Source organism: Simochromis diagramma, unplaced genomic scaffold (genome assembly GCF_900408965.1).
Source record: "Simochromis diagramma unplaced genomic scaffold, fSimDia1.1 OVJJ01000685.1, whole genome shotgun sequence".
NCBI lineage: Eukaryota > Metazoa > Chordata > Actinopteri > Cichliformes > Cichlidae > Simochromis > Simochromis diagramma.
This window is the reverse complement of record NW_024387477.1, coordinates 10,936,046-10,955,429: the sequence shown is the minus strand read 5'-3', so window position 1 is coordinate 10,955,429 and position 19,384 is coordinate 10,936,046. Positions and strand designations below refer to the sequence as shown.

Below are 19,384 nucleotides of genomic sequence, written 5' to 3'. Positions count from 1 at the left end.
CCTCAGCATGTTAAATGTTAAAGTTCATGACATCACAAATATTAAAAGACTGAACAAGTAAGGCTTGTTTGGAAGGAGTTCAAGGAGAAAATCTCCTTTGAAAGAGCCTTTAAGAACTCTTCTGAAAACAACAGGGTAGCAGGGCTTAGGTTTGCAAAGTTGCATCTGAACAAACTTCAAGACTTCTGGAACAGTTCCCATTGGAGACATCAAGACCAAAGTCGAGATGTGTGCCCATAATGCTCAGTGCTACATTTGAAGAAAACCATTCACAGAATAAGGACACAAACATCTTCTATCAACTATAAAGCATGGTGGTGGAGGGGTGATGATTTGGGCTTGTTTTGCAGCCACAGAAAGTGGACACCATCAGCCATTAAGTGAAACATAAACTTGTCTTTATACCAAAGTATTCCAGAATCATATGTGAGGCCATCTGTCTGGCAGGTAAAGCTTGGCCCAAACTGGGAAGGAAAATGATCACAACTACAGCAGTAAAAGGAAAAATAACTTGACTACAGGCCTAGTCAAAGTCTACATATCAACACAACTGTAATGCTGTGGTTGGACCATAACAGAGCTGTGGATAAATGAATCTTTGCAAAAAAAATTGAAGCAATGTTGTAAAGGGTAGTTTCCCAAAATTCTTCCACAAAGATATGAGAGACTGATAAAGCCAAACAAAAATCAATTACTTAAATTTATTGCTGCTAAAGGCAGTTCTGCAAGCTACTGAATCATGGGATGTACTTAGTTTTCCAGGTTAAGGTGGTTTGGATATGTGCAGAGGAGGGTTAGTGGATATACTGAGCAAATTATACTGAATATGGAGCTGCCAGGCACGAGGAAAAGAGGAAGACCACAGAGATGATTTATGGATGTAGTGATGGAGCACATACAGAGTGTTGGTGTGGCAGAAGAAGGATAAAATGAGATGGTGGCAGATGATATGCTGTGGTGACCTCTAAAAGCAGCAACCAAAATAGAGAGTGTAGAGTAAAAAAAAATATTTTTTTACATACCTGTATACAGTTTCTTGCAGGTTATTCTCAGTTTTTGTTTTCTCAGTAGTAACAAGTTACCCTGTTCCACAAAAGCCTCTCAAAGATAATCATTGTGCCTATAAAGGCCATGATTTCCATGCTGTGAACCATGGGTTTATATGAAAGCATTTAATTATTTGATTTCTTTAGCATTTGGTGGCTGTGTGGGAATATTTTTTGGCTTTGGATGATAGCGAGACTAAAGAATTATATCAAAACAACAAGTCAATTTGATGTTTTTGTTATGTGTTTCTCTGTTCTTTTTCCATTTTCAGTATTTTATCCAATGTGTAGCTGTTTGGGTATTTATAGCCTCTGAAGTTTCCTTTCACTTGGGTCAGCGCAGTTCTCACAGGATCATTAGGGTCCAAAATAGTTCCTTCATAATAAAAATTACTTTCCCCCAATGCAGCTGAATACAGGCTGTTGAGCTGAAGAGAATAATTTAACCTAATGGTTGTCTACCAGCTGTCACTACTTGATTCATTCATCCTTTTATTACAGAGGCTAATTGAACCCATGACTTGCACGCTACAAAAATAGAGCTCTAAAAACTCAGTTTATTGTCACTACAGTTTAATCCTCCATCAGTCCTTCTTAGCCTTTCAAAGCAGTCAAAGATAATAAAAAACGTATCATATCATTTGTAACAAACTATATCAAAGTGCCCCAGGTAGTTACACTTTAAACAATAGAATAGATTAGAGTACAATAGAATAGTGCTTAACACAAAGCAGCACAGCAGAACTGGAGATTTAAGCCAAAACAGAAACCTGAGGGAACAGAGCAGTGATGAGGGATGGCTACCAGAGACACCCAGCAAGTCACATGGGTGTGTACAAGGCAACGCTAGTGCACTGGGGCCTTATGGAACACACATGGTTACACACACACACACACATACAAGCGATGCTCAGTATGTATAAGTATGTGCAGACCCAAGAACAATACGCTATAAGCACAGGTTTGTTTCAGAACACACTAAACACATAACTTCCTGATTATTGTCATGCATCTCTTCTTTGTTTCTATGTTTCTTTGCATTTCTTTTTGTCTATTGTTCTTCCTCAAGTAAATTCCAGAGATCCATCACATTCCATGTTTCCATCACAGGAGACAGCTCCATGGCCGTGCCGCTCTCCAGAAGTCCACCGCTCTGTCCAACACCCTCGTCTCACTCCAGAATCCTGTCATGGTCTATAATTTAGCTCTCTCCAGAACACTTTACTTTCCCTGTGACTGTCACTTCCCATACATCATCGTCATTCAGCTCATTTGTCGGGGGTCTAGGAAAAAGGGCTCTGGGTGACTGAGCCGATGTGTCATCAAAATCCTGTCTCAATTTTTCTTCATTGTTCCCACCAATTCTAACACACACACGGGCACACATCAGACCTGTGTTTGAATGGTGAAAGGCAGGTGGGCCTAAATGGAGTGAGAGGCTGAGGAGAGAAAGGGAGAAAGTGACAGAAGCAACAGAGAGAGTGTGAGTGAGGGGAGAGAGCATGAGAGAAAGAGGAAGAATGAGAAGAAAAGGGAGAATAAAACAACAGGCAAAGTGGGAGAGAAAAAGAGAGGGGAGAAATCCTCCGGAGTGCTTTTTTGCTCCAACGGGACAAAAGGTTACAGCATGACGGGGGTAGGTGTCAGGTGATGTGTGACAAGTCCAAATTAAAGATGACATAATGGCGGGGGCCCGGATGGGGTCCAAACTGGGGGCCGACTGAGAATGAGGGTGGGGGCAGATTGTGGCAACCAAGTGTAGCTGGGCCATGCTGGGCTGGGCTGGGCTGAGCCTGGGCAGCAGGGGGCTACCCTGCAGGCTACTCCATATGGATTGTGTTAGCATAGCGAATGCTAATGAAATGCAGGCTGACGTCAGGCAGACACCCACCCATTGTTTTGCTGCTTAATTTGTTATAATATTTGTCTTACAAATGATGATTTTTTCCAGGACAAAGGCAGAATAAGACAATAATGAAAAGAAGGTGTGCAAAGGTTATTAGAGTAAGAGCTTAAATGGGGCTTTAGCATTCACATTACAGTTTGGGAAAAGCTTGGGGTCTTAGCATAAGTGCTAACACAAGAAGGGCTAGGGCCTCAGCTGTCTAAGTGGGAGGTATAGTGACCGGAGGACTAGTATGGGTGGGTGCACTGGAAAGGGTGGGACTGCTGTAAGACTATGTGTTAATTGCATATGGAAGTTTTTAGCATAAACAAACATTTCTGCATTACTCACAACAATTAGTTTCTGGAATGCATCATTCATGCCTGCTTCAGCAGCTCCCTGCCTGTTTTATGCATCCTCATTTACACTCCTACCTTAAGTGTTCTTTTTTATAATTTGCACTCTCCTCCTCTCCTTTCTTGCCCATTCACTCTCTTTCCAACATGCAGAGAAGTATTCCTAAAACAGACTCAGTGGAGGAAGTTTAAGAATGTTTTTTTTATCATTATTATTAATATTATTCCAAAAGCAGTTCTGCTGTAATTGCCCGCCACCTGGGCATCTGGAAGAAGTCACAGATAGCCAGAGTGAAGGCAATGCAGACAGGGAGGAAGGAACTGTGGATGGAAAGAATGAAAGAAATGACAAAACAAAGATGAACAAATGGAGACTGCGGAAAGACCAGAAAAGGAGAGAGATTAATGGTAAAAGAGGGCAGATGATGGAAAGTGTGTGCTATGCCCCCTCGCTCTTTCTTTTTCTCTCCGACTCTGACATGTCAATTTGAAGGTGCTTTATTGGCATGAGTAATGATGGGAGGTGTTGCCAGGGTAATTACATAGCACATTAAAGGGTTTCATAAACATTACAGTTCCTCCTCTGCCCAGTGGCAAGGCTAAAGAGGCATGGAAAGGGAAAAAACAGAATGGGAGAAACGGACCCACTGAGCAGGAGCTGAAGCAGAACAAAGGAGAGCAGAGCAGAGGAGAAGGGAAGAGTAAAGGGCACTTACTGAAAACAAGGGGGAGGAAGAGAAAAGGGAGGAGTGTGGAAGACATGAACAGAAAAAGATGACAGGAGTGAAGGTTACCATGCTCATGGATTCCATCACTGAGCATCTGAACATGAAACGGGAAGAAAAAAAACAGCCACGCCACATCAGCGTCCAACACAAACCACAGCTGCAATTCACATCACAGTGAATGGGAAGCAGGAGAACTCTCTTACACACATTTCAGCCATGGAACGTACAACTTTATGCATACCCCTGTTGACACAGTCTTTTCATATAACCAGTAACCATTCACACTATAGCCACAAACCCCACGTGCTCAGCTGTGCACAGGCTGTCACTGAGGGTCATGGCACACTCCCTCAACCAAACACACACAACCACAAGGACCATAATTAAACAAACATCCACCCAGTCGCAGAGCATTGCATATTTATGTAAAACATCATTGGTCAAAAGCAATTAACTTGTACATCCTCGCAGAGCACACAAAACAGCCTCAGCTGTGTCACAGAGTGCAATGCCACTCCTGTCGTACATCTCTACATCTCGCTGTTTGATTTTTATTAGTTTCTCTTGTAGTTTTGTAGCATATATTGCTATTTTGGACATCAATGTCAATTTAAATGTTCAGCTGTTCCTTGTTGTTGATGAAATTCATTTCAGCCTCCAGTTTAATTCTATTGGGATGGTCAAACGTTTTTGAATAGTTGGCCTCTGGTATGAGTTTCTGTCATGAGTTCCTTATGTTATTGATATATGATCCAGGTGCATAAAGATGGTGCCTTCCAAGTTTGATGTCTTTATGTATTTGTTTTGTTTTGGTTTGGTTTTTTATTCTTTTTTTTCACATACCACTTCATCAGTGCAAAATATCCAAACTTCAACAAGTGGTCTTGCCAGATGGCACAGAGGCAAAGATGAGACAGTCCCGCTGCTGGATTTGATATGTTTCTGGATATACTGTAGAGGCAGCGTTATGCTCTTTGTTAATCAAGGTACAGATGTTTTGTATTATTATGTACTTTGTCAGACCTCACTCAGAATAATGACAATAAACCCCTAAATAACTTACATAATTAAAATTGTACTGCTGACCAGAATACAGGTGTTGTCTGAGAAACTCGACTACCTGAGCACAATTCACTCTGTAGGACTAGGACTTGGCCTAACAGTGACAAGATAGATTGCGTGAATAATTACCCTGACATGAGTCCAAAGCAGCATCAAACCCTCCAACTTGAAAGTGTCAAAGTAAAGTTATTCCAGTGCCTCAGCTGGGCTATGTATAGAGACAACAGCTGCAATGGATTCCGAGATGGAGCAGAGTAAACGTTCATATTCACTGGATTAATCTTCCTAAGCAAGAGAAGGGAGCAGGCTGTGCACCACCAACATCGCTGCTAATAAAAACAATATTTTGCTCTTCTCTTCATCTCAGCCATGGCTCGCTATTGCTCTCCACTAATTAATTCCTGCTCTTGCTTAGTTGCAGCTGTCGATTCTCTCATCTTGCAGATGCAGACAAGTGGCGAACAGGTTCTCATTTCAAAGCCAGGCACACTGTACACATTCCTTGACTTTGCATGGGCCCCCTGTCATCAAAGGGCCTTTATTAAGTGTCTCATACATTTACACATTGGGGAACAGTTTAAACTTGGCCCATGATTAACAGAGTAGGGATATCTATACCAGAAACCAATGTTAGGCTGACATCTCAACATCTGATGTGAAGTTTAGGGTCCATGTCTGCAGGTATTAATCAAAGCCACAAGTCTTCTTCTCCCTTTGGAGGTCCCACATACACACAGACCTGATCCCTCTTCACATGCTAACATATACAGCCCATATCTTATAGACAAAGTTAATTGGACACAATCCACTGCACTTGACACATCTGAAATTTCCAAGTCTGCACAGTATGTCATCAGAATGATGGATTGCATTTATACTGTTCAAAGTTTTCAAAATGTCTAGCGCTTTGGAATAAACAGCAGGGGGACGATATTGCATGCCTGCCAACTTGTCTTTGCCTATATCTAAACCAAACTATTTGACTCCCTCTCCACACCTCCACACACGTATGCACAACTGCAATAATGAGTCAACAACTGGCCTGCGGCTCAGAACCCTCTGAGCTCTGCATTAGGTTGTACTCCAGTCACCCATAACATTGAATCCTGCATGATGACCTTGGGGTCAGGGCAGAATGCCCTCATATAATGAGAGTGCTGTTTGGGGATTTGTTGGACTGTGATAGAGAAAGGGCGAGCGCACGCAATGCACCCTGGGTCTTTGTCTGGGTGCTGACGGTATTGACGAGCGCTGATCGATGTTAATTGCTTGACAGAATGACCATATTGACCAGGCTCCCTGGAAGAAGCCTGCAGGCCCAGTCAAAGAGAAAGAGAAAAATACGAAGAGAGAGCTGGGCCCAGACCTACAGCAGCTACAGGGCCCCAGACTCACACCAACACAAACACACACGGGTCTCATTCACTTTAATGAGTCATGAGAGGAGCACAAAGGCATAACGTCCATCAATGCCAAGTCTATTCAACACAACAGAGGGTATATGCAAAAAATATCTGGTGTCCTGGTGAGTGCTGCTTTGGTTCTGTTTATGCACATGAGAGCGCAGGCACATGTACATGTATGAATAATGTGTGTGACAAAACTGGGCTGCAAAGTAAGATGGTTTTGGGGCTATTGGGAAATGGGAAGGGTACATCCATGTATCTGAGGATGTTTGTGCATACAAGTTTGTGTGTCTTAGTTAAGGATCAATAAGCAGGAGCTGCAGAGGCAAAGACATGGGCAATCAATATGCTGGCTGCAAACAGAGGGAGGGACAGAGCGAGCAGATAAAAAAAAAAAAAAAAAAAACAGCCAGAGAGATTAAAGAGACAGATAGGACAGGCAGAAAATGAATGGGCAAAAGAAAGGTGACAGAAGGAGAGAAGAGCAAAGAAAAGGTCTGGTTGGCTTCATGAGACGTTTTCTTGAACTTTGTTATTTTAAAGGTTGTCAATGTAGTTTGGGGTTTTTTTTTTCAGCAGCATGCAGAGGTAACATACATTGATTTAACTGCTTATTGTGAAGACTGGCCTTATTTTTTTATATTTTTAAAGCGCCTAACATACAGGAAGTTCCTAACAATACCAACATAGATTTAAGCCTATTGCGTGAAACACAATGTAAATACAAGTGAAATTAAGATGATGCAAAGTTCTGGGGGACACCAAAGTGCTGATTTTGAGTAATGACTAAAATTGTCCTTTTATGTCAACATTTCTGATGTCAGAAGAGAGGGACAGGTCCAAAGTTTGGGAACATACAGACATACATAGCTCCATCTCCCTTGGTCCCTGGCGTGAAAGGAAAACATGAAATCGTCCCAGTGAAAAGTATCAAACCTGAAAAACCTGGGGAACATACCCCAGATTTTCCTTCTACTGCCTTTTAGTTGTCTTTTGTTTTTCTCTTTGCACCCAGTTAGTACTGATGACCTAAGATACATTATTGCTCGTTTCCAATAGATCATTTGTGTAGCATAAATTTCATTTCACAATGAGAGCCTTTGGAAAAATCTGTTACTACAAAATACAAATCTCCTTCTACTGTTAAGCCAAAAGGCCTACTACGCTTAGGCTTTTTTATACTGTAAATGAATAGATCTGAGCTACTCTGCCTGTTTTTTCTTACTTCAAGATGTGCTATAGTTCCTGCTCTGAACCCTTCCATCTGGGCTTAAGAGTACCAGACAGGCCCATACCTCATCACCAAAATGTGGTTCAAATCCCTCTTCACAACATTTACACTCGTGTCCCTTGCAGCATTGTGGTGAGTGGTGAAAAAGAGCCCAGACACAGGTGCAAAGACAGAGAGAGCCAGTAGTAGGAAAGAAGGCCAGAGGCTTGTCTATGGAGCATGACTGGAAAGGCATTCAACCACAGTCAACCCCTACCCAGCCCAGCTCAACTCTGTCCAGTTGCAGAAGTCTCTGCATGTGTGTGTGATTTGAAAGTAGCCTACAATGTTGAAAAGAATAAGCCTGCACTTGGAGCCAAGATAAGTGTCCCTGATGTATAAAGCCAACACCCACCAACCTCTGTTACACACACACAGATACAGACACACACAAGGATAAATTTACTCTGTCTCTCTATTATTTCCCTGTGTGTGTGTGTGTGTGTGTGTGTGTGTGTGTGTGTGTGTGTGTGTGTGTGTGTGTGTGTGTGTGTATGAAAGGTATGGCAGGAGTGTTGTGTTGGCTTGGCTGACCGTCTGCGGTTGTGCGGCGGTGAGAGGGAGTTTTGGGAGCGCAGAGCGGGCGTTGCTGCCGAAATCCCTGAGAAATGTTCGTTTTGGATCCGTGTCCGTGCTTACATACCGCCCTCCCGACTGTCTCTCATTCTCCGTTTCATTTTTCCTTCTTAAGGTTTAACTTAAAAGTTATGAAATTGGGAGTCAAAATACATCACTTAAAAGTGCGGCGACTCTGAAGGGTGTGTGAACGCGTGCGCGTGTTTGAGCGAGAATAAAAGAGAGAGAGAGAGATGGAGCTCTGCCCTCTCCACCTTACAACCTTTATCCAAAATCCGGGGCCACTGAGGCTACGGAGGTGATGTTATTTTTTGGAGAGATAACGGAGGGCAAGAAGTCTGCTTTGGTGATCAGAGATTTGTTCACCTGGCTAAGGCAGGTGTTTGTGTTGTCAGATTTCTTTTAAATGCACTTTTTAATTTTACATTCTCTTTGGCCAAAAATACTTTCACAAGCCCATTTGTTCTGAAAGGGACTTTTTTTTTTGAAAAGCGAATTACTCCCGGTACTATGACATCATTCTAATTGTTTCCAATGCATTTAGCTTGATTCAAGAATTGCCACAAACAAATATTAGCTGTAACAGGACAGACAAAGTACAGAGGAAAAGTGCCCGATTCGAGAAAATTATTGAAACAAAACGGTTTGTATTGTAAACAACTGAAATTATCTCACCTCATTACCAGATGTTTTCACATGGAACGGAGCACTTGTTAAAATGGATATTTGTGTAGTGTAAGTTTTGGTCGGCAGGGCAGAGCGACCAACTAATCCCATTTTGATCCAATAAGCGTGTGTGTGTGTGTGTGTGTGTGTGTGTGTGTGTGTGTGTGTGTGTGTGTGTGTGTGTGTGTAGGAGAGCAAGAAAGAGAGAGAGAGGCAGAGAGAGAGCGCGAGGGGTGGGAGGGAGGGAGGGAGGATTGATCCGCGTCTGTTAAAATCTTGTTCTGGTTTTTCTTGGAGTGAGGTCTGTGCCTGCCGACGCGCCTCTCCTGTGCAGCCCCCTCAAGAAGAGCTTCTCTTTTTTTTTTAAGAAAAGAAACCTTGGAATTTTTTGAAAGGGAGAAGAATCTACATAATACCAGTGAAGTGGATAAAAGCGCACGGCTGGATTCTTTTTGCGTTCCCTCCTTCGTTTCCTCCTCTGGTGCCTGAATGAAACAGGGAAACAGAAACAGATATATGGGAAAGAGGAGCTGTGCAGGTTTTGCACTGGGAGTCGATCTGTCAGTGAGATTTTGCGTAAACATGTTTCCTGCGAGCTCGCGTTAACTTTTAGTCCTTCTCAAACTGGTGAACTCGACTCCGTTCCTCTTCCACCGCGGAGTTGTTTTTTCTCGGAACGAAGAGACTTTGGTGTTTTCCCCCCTTCAGAGAAACTGCTTAAACTTTCTGCGTTTGAAAAAAATAAATAAATAAAAAGATCGGATTGCATTTTCCCCCTTCAAACATTTTGGAGGTGATGTCATCGTGCTGTGTTTTGGCAGGTATTGTGTCGAGAGGGCGCAGGGAGGACTACTGCAGCCAGGCGGTAACCAGCGGCTGAGGAAAGCGGGGAAGTCCGGAAAATCAGGTGCAAAGTGCGGCTGTCATTTCCTCGCCGTGTCGCGGGTGGCTGAGTCCGCCACCCAGTCACAGCTGTTCCCATCATCTCCAGCCACCCCTCCCTTCCTCATCTTTCTTTCCCCTTTATTTCCCCCTCCGATTCTCATTCAGCACTCTCCATATACCCCTCTGAGCTGGACCGCTCCGGGACCTTATCACCCACTTTGTCATACGCTGTTGGTCGGTGTCACCTGAGCCACAGACCAGTTGAGTCAGCGTGGGGACGCAGACATGACCGTGCCCGCCTTGCATTACCCTGGGCCCGCAGAGCAACCTTCTCCAGGTCGCAGTTTCGTCCACCAGCACGCCCAGGTACCCCACCTCCAACAGCATCTGACCCTGCTCTACTGGGACTAAACCTGCCTCCTGCTCCCGTCTGCGGCGTGGCAAACAACCCGTCTCATCCCAGCAACCACATAACTCATTTTGGTGTCCGGGAGCCTGCTGTTACGCTTAAACGTTACGCATTGGATTACACAAAAGATTACGCACGCGCCGCATCTGTTCACTCGGCCAAGCATCACTCTGAGGGTCAACAGGGTTGACTGGAATTGGCTATCTGTAAGGCGTGAGCGCGCTTTCACCTGTTCCTCTCCTTGTCGGGTACGCGCAGCGAGCGTTTAAAATTCTAACTCTTTGCTCCTCCGCCCATCCGTTCCATCCCCGGTCTGGACAGCTGTTAGAGGTTGCCCGGCGGTCACAGTGGCACAGTTCACCCAGCTTCAGACCCCAACTTGCCCGTGCCCGCACATTTACTTACGCCGGGGCAACCGGGGCACAACGCCGCCGATGCCAACAGGAGTGTCCGCTCACTCTTTGACTCTGCACAACGTCCACCGGTTTCAAAACACAGAGGGGGACTCTGAGCCACTCTGTCGGACTGGCTCAAACCGAGCGAGGAGACTGTCTCTGGGACAAGTTCCATAGTGGAGGGGGGAAGCAATGTGGTCCCTTCTTTCCACGCTGACCGTCTTGTAAGTCACTTCTATCACTTTATCATCAAATATTATTGCTTCACTCCTCAGGTTCTATTGTGTTTCAGTTGTTTAAACTAGTTTTTGGGTAGGCGAGAAGACGATGGAGAGAAAGGTTGCAGAATCTAGCGATTACATCACTCCTAATCAGTCCCCATAGAAAACATGCCATAGAGCCCTGTTTTGATTGGCTGACAGTTCAGGGTCACTGGGTCAGAGTCAGGGCTGTGTAACTCATAAAACCTGCCATAAACATCTCCATCACCATCTGCATTTACTTCAGGGATGGCCAGGCTGGCTTAGAAAAGACCATTTCTCATCTCCAAGAAAATGTTTTTTCCTATTGAAAATATTTCAGAAGTCAAATAACACAAGCTTTATCTAGTGTGATAGGAAAATGATCAAGTGCCAAGAGCAAATCTAAGGGAGGAGGATATGGGCTCAAGGGGCTCGAGTTTGCCCATTGGAGGTGTGTCTTGTTAAAAGCCAGGGGTTTATTTTTCTTTCTTTGTGTCGGCGGTGTTCTCCCAGATGGCAGTCATCTCCAGATACTTCTCATTCCTCACACAACCTGGACAGGGTGTGTGCTCCTGCTGCTGCTGGTGTCTTCCTGACTTTCCTTCTCTTTGTGTGTCTCCCTCACCCTCTCTCCACCTACCCATCTAACTACATACATCTGTCTTGCTTTCTTCCCTATAATGCTTTTTCCATAGATACTTGCTCAGTTAAAAAAAAAGAAAAAAGTATGAATTAATAACTGATGAATGATGACGCCCCTGGCAGTGTCTGAAGATGAGCAGGCTCACTGTTTAGTCTGCTGGTTTTAGTTTAGGTCTCCCTGAGCCAATCATCTCTCCACCCATCTCTGCCTCACCTATCATTTTTACAACAGCTCCATTTATTCATCTACATACTGTTTAACCAACTTCATCATAATTCTTCAGCCAGTGAGAAAAACCAAGGGCCTTTAGCCACAACAACCTGTTACTGCTCTTCTGCTAAAGCCACAGAACAATGTCTAGGCCCTCTGGTTTTCTCACAAATGTTGCGCTGTAAGCCCTGTTACTGCCAATACCACTCACACACCCACTCGCTGAACCAGTATTCTTAAGGCCTGCCGCAGAACATCTGAAACTCTTTGCACTGTGCTGAAGCCCACTGCTCCAGCGTTGGCCTACCACGTTAACCACTGCTACACACAGCTGAAACCGCTGCTTTGTGCTAAGTCCCACCAGGTCGACCACTCTCACTCCACACCGGTGCCCAGTCCTCGATACTGAGGCCTGCTCGTCTAACCACAGACTCCATATGGTAGATCTGCTGGGACGCACATTTATGATGTCAGATCATTGCTTGCTTTGGCCACTGGCCAAGGTGTACCGGGCTTTCCCTCTCTCCATACCTCCTTCTGTCTTTACTCTCCCCAACTTTTACTCTCTCCTATTCTCATCCCTCCCCCACTCCTGGCTGATCCTGTCTCCCTCTTTCCTCTCTGCTTCTTTTTCTCTCTGTGGCTGGCATAATATGGAGTGTCTGTGGTTTTTGTGGGAGCGGGAGAATCCAGTGCTGAGGCACTTTTCCTACAGTGTCCTCGGCAGCAGTGCAGCCGTGGTGTTTTAACAGCTGAGAGTCCTCACAATGCACAGGCGCTCAGGTTTTTTCGCCTGCGCAGGCAAAATGTGAGGGCCAATGCTTTACTGCATTTCCCAGGATGTCTGCATCTATTAGAACGATTCAGAAGCTAACGCAAGTCAATACTGAGAAAGAAGGAAAAGAGAAAGAAAGCAAAAGGGTTGTGATGACGTTTTGTTTATACATGTGTGTGTGACAGGAGGCAGTAGCGTGTTACCATGGGCATGAGCCGAACACCTCTTCTCTTTCCTGTTATTTATCTTTTTCTCTACTTCTCACATCAGTCTACACTGTGGTTAAACGTGTCTCTCATTTTGAGATGCATAACCTTGTGTTGTGTTGTTTTTTTTTCGAGCGTGTCTCCTCCACCTCACATCTGCGCATTTGCCTGTTCTTTCTGATTTTATCTCCCACCTCTTTTATTCTCTGTCAGCCTTCTTTGACTTTGTCTCTCTTTCTCTTTTCTCAGTTCACCTTCCTCCCTTCCTCTGTCGTCGTGCACTTCTCTCATCTCCTTGCTCTCTTCCTCTCTCAGCAGATTGTATTCCTTTTGCTTTAGCCCAGCTGTCAGCTGCCTGCTTCTCCTGTACACACACATGCACACATCTGCACATCTGTGTGCATGCCCATGACAGTGTGGAGGAGTTGCCTCGCTAACTCTAAACATAAAGGAAGATAGGAGGCAGGCATGGATAGGAATAGGTAGAGTTCGCAGAGAAACCATGAAGTTTGAAGAGAGATAGGGAGGAGAGAAAAAGAGTGGAGCAGAAAGAGAGAAGAGGCACACAGAGAGATAGCATAAGATGAGGTGGGGAAAGACAAAATTCGTAGAATTGCTTTTCAGCCCACACACTGGGTTCTGAACTTCATCAAGTCTTCAGTCACTAATTTAGAGCAGTTCAAGAACTGCCAAAGTAGGCTTTGCGCAACACAATCACTCCCTTTCTGAGGCTGTAAATAACATTCAATATATCCAAGGTCAAGGTCCAGGCTTCAATTAAGCAATGTGATGAAGTGAGAAAAATTATAATTGTAACTGTAACTAAGTGTTTAAATCTAAACATTATTTAAATGTTTAGCTAGAGAGTGATAACAAATAAGAAATAACACGCAAAAGTATACTTCTACGTGTGCGGTATTTATTATTTCTGCCTGCTGCATCACCACCAGTCAATTCCTTCATAAATTATCTTTCCACGTGTTTCAGTAGCTCTTGCTCTCGTCTATTCATTTCTAAATTTAACCACAGTCCACAGCTCTTAAAAGCCACATCACAGTAGAATGTACACCTGTAGTCCAACTCAGCTGTCTACATATGCAGAGCAGCCAAATATGCCAGCCCACTCCCTTAGATGTCCAAACCAAAACATGTTCTAGCTGTCTTGGCATGTTTGCCATTTTTTGCTATGCTCCAATCAGGTCATTTGCAGGCCAGATTTTGGTGTAGCAAAAGTCACAGACGGGTCAGAAATTGGGTTCGGGCAGAAGGCTGGTAGCGTTACAATAAACACTGCTCTGGGTGTTGTCTGTCTGCTGATCCTTGGACATCTGCCTGTCTTTATGTCAAGTTGCTGTGCCAGCAGCACACCCAGAACTGTGAGTAATGACCCAATAAGGAAATGAGATGTTGAACAGAAAGAACGGCAGAGAAGAAAGAGATGGAAATGATGGTGTCATGCTTGACTCTTCCAGCATTCAGTGTTGCTTACATTCTTCTAAGCTCATCTGTTTTATATTATTTCAGATGTATCCAGATGTTGCTGGTGATGTGCAATCCATTACAGGTGAGAAACAGCAGGCATGACAAAGAGTGATTGTGCGGCATGAAGTTGTATATTGATCTTTACTCATGGGTGGGTGTGGGTGTTCCAGCAGGTACTTGGTATGGATGGAGTCAACTTCAGTGTGCATGTGGAGAACCAGACACAGGTGCGAGACACTATGAGTCGGCGACACCACAGAGTATACCAGCTCTACAGCCGAACCAGCGGCAAGCACGTCCAGGTGCTGGGACGCAAAATCAGTGCCCGGGGTGAAGATGGAGACAAATATGGTAATACACACACACAAACATGTGGGTACGGTGTAAAGTGGACAAGTTTAAATGTTATGTGTGTATGCACGCTGAGAAAGATGCTTACTCGCACCAAAGTGCACACTCACACTATCTAACAGCTGCAAGTACAAAGACTTAAAGGTTGACCAAGTGCATGCATGAATGGAGACAGAATGCAACTGTGCAGCCACACTCACAAAAGCACACACACATCTCCCCAGGCTTTGGCAGAGGGGCAGTGGAGCTTGTCTTGGGAGTACAAAGACCTCATCGACTGGCTGCTGACTCAATGATTCACTAGAGAGGAAAAGAAAGTTAGAGAGAGAGAGAGAGAGAATGAAAGAGAGAGAGAATGAAAGAGAGAGAGAGAGAAGTTGGTGTGTGAAATAAAGTGTGAGTTAGATGGAGAAGCCTGCCAGGTAGAGTGACTGGCTGAGTGTTAGAAACTCATCTCCTTCATCGATCCCTCCATTGATTTTGCATCCTCACTGTTATCTCCTCTGGATTTAAAACAGCAGGAACCCCCCCACCCACCCCCCTTCTCCCATCCATCCTCTAACACTGTCCCTGTCCATCCCCCACTTCCTCCTCTGTCTGTAATGATGGCTAACCCATTCTTAACCCCCCTGAATCAATGGGAAGAAGAAAGCCAAGCCATAAAAGTGGAGTTCACATTTCTGCATGTGGCTCAGCAGCACATCCTTTGCATTGATAAGGGTGCCAGGTCACAAACACACCACGTCAAGCTAGGAACTAGACTCCAGATGCAAGAGATAGGGAGGATTTCTTTTTTTGGACAAATACTACCTGAAAGACAGCAAATCCACCTAAATCCGACCAACTGTGGCAACAAGGCATTAGACATGGGAACCAAGTGCAGAGAGCGAAGATATAAAGCAAGTGCACGAAAGTCTAAACATTAAGTGAAAGAACAGAAGGGAGATGAGAAGAGAGTTGGGGGAAGAGAGGCGAAGGGGGCAAGAGGGAGGGAGGTATTGATTTCTCTTGACCCCTTTGTTGACTAAGGTCATGTAGGAACCGTTTTAGGGATTTTATTTTTAAATAGGCACAAACGCTCTGTAAAGATGTGTAGTTAGCGAAGCGCTGTTGCCTGGAAGGATGAAGGATAAACACACATGCACCTGCACACACTCAGAGGCAGAAGCGCACATGCACACATCTTAAAACAACAATATCACAGACATTCAGTCTGAGTGTTTTCCCGCTCCTCTCTGCTCACGGTGCTCCATCTAGTCTTGGCTCTTATCTTTTTTACAAGGCCCATTTCTGGTCAGCGGCCTCACATCCATGTGTGTGACCAGGCTTATCTGACAACCATCTGTCCAACCAGAGACATTTACATCTGTCTGTGATTTATCAGTGTGTTTAATAGCAACTATGAATCCTACAACTGTGATTCAGTATGAATGCCTTATCTGCTTTAAAGGGCTGGTTTAGATTTAACAGCAGTCAGTAATCTACGGTGCTCAACAAAAGGTCTGTCAGTGTCAGTTTGAATGTTGTTCTTGGCTAGGCCGATATGCAAAACTAAACAAGCCCTAAATTTAGGACGCCGTTAGCTTTCTGTCTTGTTATTTGTGGGGTGAAAGTCTTTAAATCTTGACTATATATAAGTACATAATGTGTCCACACTACCTATGGCTCTAATGTCTGTATGTCCCTTTGTATGTCCCTTCACAAGCCCAGCTCGTAGTGGAGGCTGATACCTTTGGTAGCCAGGTGAGAATCCGTGGCAAAGAAACCAATTTCTACCTGTGCATGAACCGCCGTGGGAAGCTGGTAGGAAAGGTGAGACTTCTTCTTTTAGACACATGTTAATCCAGAATATCTTCTTACTTCTTTCTGACCAGCCTTTTTTTTCTCTCTCTCTCCCTCTGTGTGTGTGTGTGTGTATACCTGTGGTTTTTCTGCTCTCTCAGAAGGCCAGTAATCGAAGTGCAGACTGTGTCTTTGTGGAAAAGGTCCTAGAAAACCACTACACAGCTCTAATGTCAGCGCGCTACACGGGCTGGTATGTTGGCTTTACTAAAAAAGGGCGTCCTCGCCGTGGTCCGCAGACGCTTCCCAACCAGCAGGATGTACACTTCATGAAACGCTTCCCACCGGGAGAGCAGCCTGACCTCACCACTCCATTTCGCTTCACCACCGTCAGCAAGCGGGGCAAGAGGGTGCGCGCTACTGGGCCCCGCTAGTTGTGGCTAACTCTAGCACCCACTGTCTTGTCATCCAAAGCCTTGACCTGAGCCTGCCAATAGCTAACCCTTTCATTCCTTCTGTCACACATGACTGAACACTTCCCTTTGTTGGGAAAAACATTGACCAGAATATTAATGAATCATTCATGGGGTTTAGCTCTACACCTGATTTGCCACTACAGCCTCCCTAGTTAATGATCATTCCTCTCAGTTTAAGTTCCCCTTACTGGACCAACGAGACCAATAATTGGTCCAATGCTGGAAGCTCTTTGGACCTGGTGTGCTTCCCTTCATTTTCTAGATACACTGACAGTGAACCTGAAGGGCAGCCAGAGTCCCTGGGGTCTACAAAGGCCTTTAGTTCACAACCACAAAAACCACAAGGCCTTTGTGTCTCCTGTTCTGTACCAGCTGGACAATGTCAAGTATGGGATTACAACTGGACCATGCAAAACGGACAAGGGTGAGAAAGACTGACTGAACAAGAGAGTGGGTGCTTAGCCTGCAGATAAAGGGAAAGAATGATGGAGAAGACATGAAAATGGTGGAATGGACAAAAGGGATATAGTGATCTGCTCAGATCAAATGGACCAGTAATGGACTGTTGACATGTGTCGCACTTATTTGTCTCACTGCTAAATTAGTGCCATCCTGTGAGGCTATTGGATGAATGGCAGGGTGAATGAGGGAATGTTCGAATGAGTGGCTTACTGAATAATTGCATGTTTGCAAGAAGTCAATGAGAAAATGTATGTTAGATTGTGTGTGTCAGAGTGAGCGAGTGCAACAACCATGAGTGAAGCTGGATCACGGGGGACTCTGGAAAGGGACCATGTAGTCCCTGCATGAACCTGTGACAACTCACCGCAGGGACTGAAGCTTTAGGAACTGGAATGTATAAGAAAAAAAATACACACACAAAAAAAAACAAACAAGCTGCACCAAAAACAGCCAGCAAAATCACAGCAAAACCAAACTAACAACTGACCAAAGACAACTGGAAGACAACCTTCTTCATGAATCCTCCCCCCCAACAGGACATGACATCCTCAGCCTTTAGGCACAGAGGATGATGAGTGCCGGGGCCGAGCCCGCCGGGGAGGGTGCCTTTTCTTTTAGCATTGCTATGGAAACGACCCAGGGGATGATGCTCCTGTGCGATACCGTGGATACAGAGTGCTGCTACCAGGACATTCAGTGGAACAAACCAAAGTCTCATGCATAAACACAGGAGAAAAAAATATTAAAGGGAACAATTTATTGAAAGTTCTATATATATATTATATATATAAAAGAAGACAGAAACCCTAAATAAGCAATCTTACTATGATGGTTACTATAATTATTATGATAAAATTATTTCATTTATTTATTTCAGCTCTGTGTGCAGCAGTCTTTCTCGACTCAGTAAACCTTACAGAAACATTTTCTTTGTCTCCCGTCCTCATTCAACTTCTTCACCTGTTCCGTTCTGTTTAAAGGGCCACTTTCACAGACACACCTCATCTGACCTTTTGGTGATTAATACGTTGTTCGAAAACCTATCACTTGGCAGCCTTTTTGTTTTAATTTAAAAATTAAATATCTAAGTAATTTATTTGGCCAAATATTAAAAGTTTTGTAAGTTCTAGCTACTGTAATACAATGGGTCGATAGCTTTCTGTGTTTTATATCATTTAGAACTTGTTTTTTCAGGTTCAGGCTCACCTCTACGTAGATTTGGTCTGCATTAAGGGTCCTCACATGCAGATCTTCTGAACAAGCAGACAAAAGATAAGCTAAATACAACACACTGAGATAGATAAATTATAATAGAACTTATGCAGCATCATGTAGGATTGCAAAATTGTGACTTCTGAGTGGTAGCTGCTGGAATAAAGCTGTTTTTTGTTGTTCTACGCTTTGGCATTAGAAGCCTTTCTACAAGAGGAAGAGAAACTCACTATGCAAACTGGTTAAGTAACACCAGTACCCAGCTAACCGCTGTAACTGTCTAGGCCATATCTACAGATATCTGGGTTCAACTGTGGGTCACCAATCAGCCTCTGAGACAATTTAACAATTTGAGTAAGAGCTCTGTTCTTTACAGATGAATATTCACACACAATCACACACACACACACACACACACACACACACACACACACACACACACTAAATAAAACTGTGATAAAATAATTGATTTAAATAACAGATTCATCACTGTTGGGTTTTCGGACTGATTGAAAAAACGAAATCTCAAGACATCACCTTTGATTGAAAAGCTTTCGAAGGCGTTAGGTTTGAGTTCCATAAGCTACGATCAGGTCAATCCTTATGCTTGTTTTTTTATGTAAGATGCCCTGCTTTTTGCAACCCTCAAGGGATTTGTGTGTCCTACCAGAATCAAACCAGCTATCTTTAATTTATTAGGCAAATGTGTAAACCACTAGTAGTCGCAGATTTAATCTCTTTTTTATGTTTGTGGGAGAATTCGTGATCTAATGCTGTAAATCTGAGACAAGCAGGGTTTGCAGTATCTAACTTAATATTCTAAGCATGCAGGAGATAAATATCACAGTAACAGTATCGA

At 44.0% G+C, this 19,384-nt stretch overlaps 1 protein-coding gene across 3 annotated transcripts; it reads left to right on the top strand.

Moving 5' to 3' along the window:
* Nucleotides 1-9,239: 9,239 nt before the first annotated feature.
* On the top strand, nucleotides 9,240-18,238 carry fgf18a (fibroblast growth factor 18a). Of its 3 annotated transcripts, none has more exons than XM_040016124.1 (5): nucleotides 9,240-10,908; nucleotides 14,285-14,324; nucleotides 14,413-14,593; nucleotides 16,299-16,405; nucleotides 16,540-18,238. In XM_040016124.1, the coding sequence occupies exons 1-5, from the start codon at nucleotides 10,877-10,879 to the stop codon at nucleotides 16,807-16,809; spliced, it is 630 nt and encodes a 209-aa protein (XP_039872058.1). In that variant the 5' UTR covers nucleotides 9,240-10,876; the 3' UTR covers nucleotides 16,810-18,238. The 3 variants fall into 3 exon arrangements, with proteins under 3 accessions (XP_039872058.1, XP_039872057.1, XP_039872056.1); XM_040016123.1 differs by having other exon boundaries at nucleotides 9,246-10,908; nucleotides 14,416-14,593; nucleotides 16,537-18,238; XM_040016122.1 differs by having other exon boundaries at nucleotides 9,249-10,908; nucleotides 16,537-18,238.
* The last annotated feature ends 1,146 nt before the right edge of the window (nucleotides 18,239-19,384 follow it).

Excerpts from the sequence above, each read along its gene's own strand:
- fgf18a (XM_040016122.1), top strand. The coding sequence starts at position 10,877 with ATGTGGTCCCTTCTTTCCACGCTGACCGTCTT. Across the intron at positions 10,909-14,284 it reads CTTTCCACGCTGACCGTCTT|ATGTATCCAGATGTTGCTGG; the intron begins GTAAGTCACTTC and ends ATATTATTTCAG. Across the intron at positions 16,406-16,536 it reads GTGGGAAGCTGGTAGGAAAG|AAGGCCAGTAATCGAAGTGC; the intron begins GTGAGACTTCTT and ends CTGCTCTCTCAG.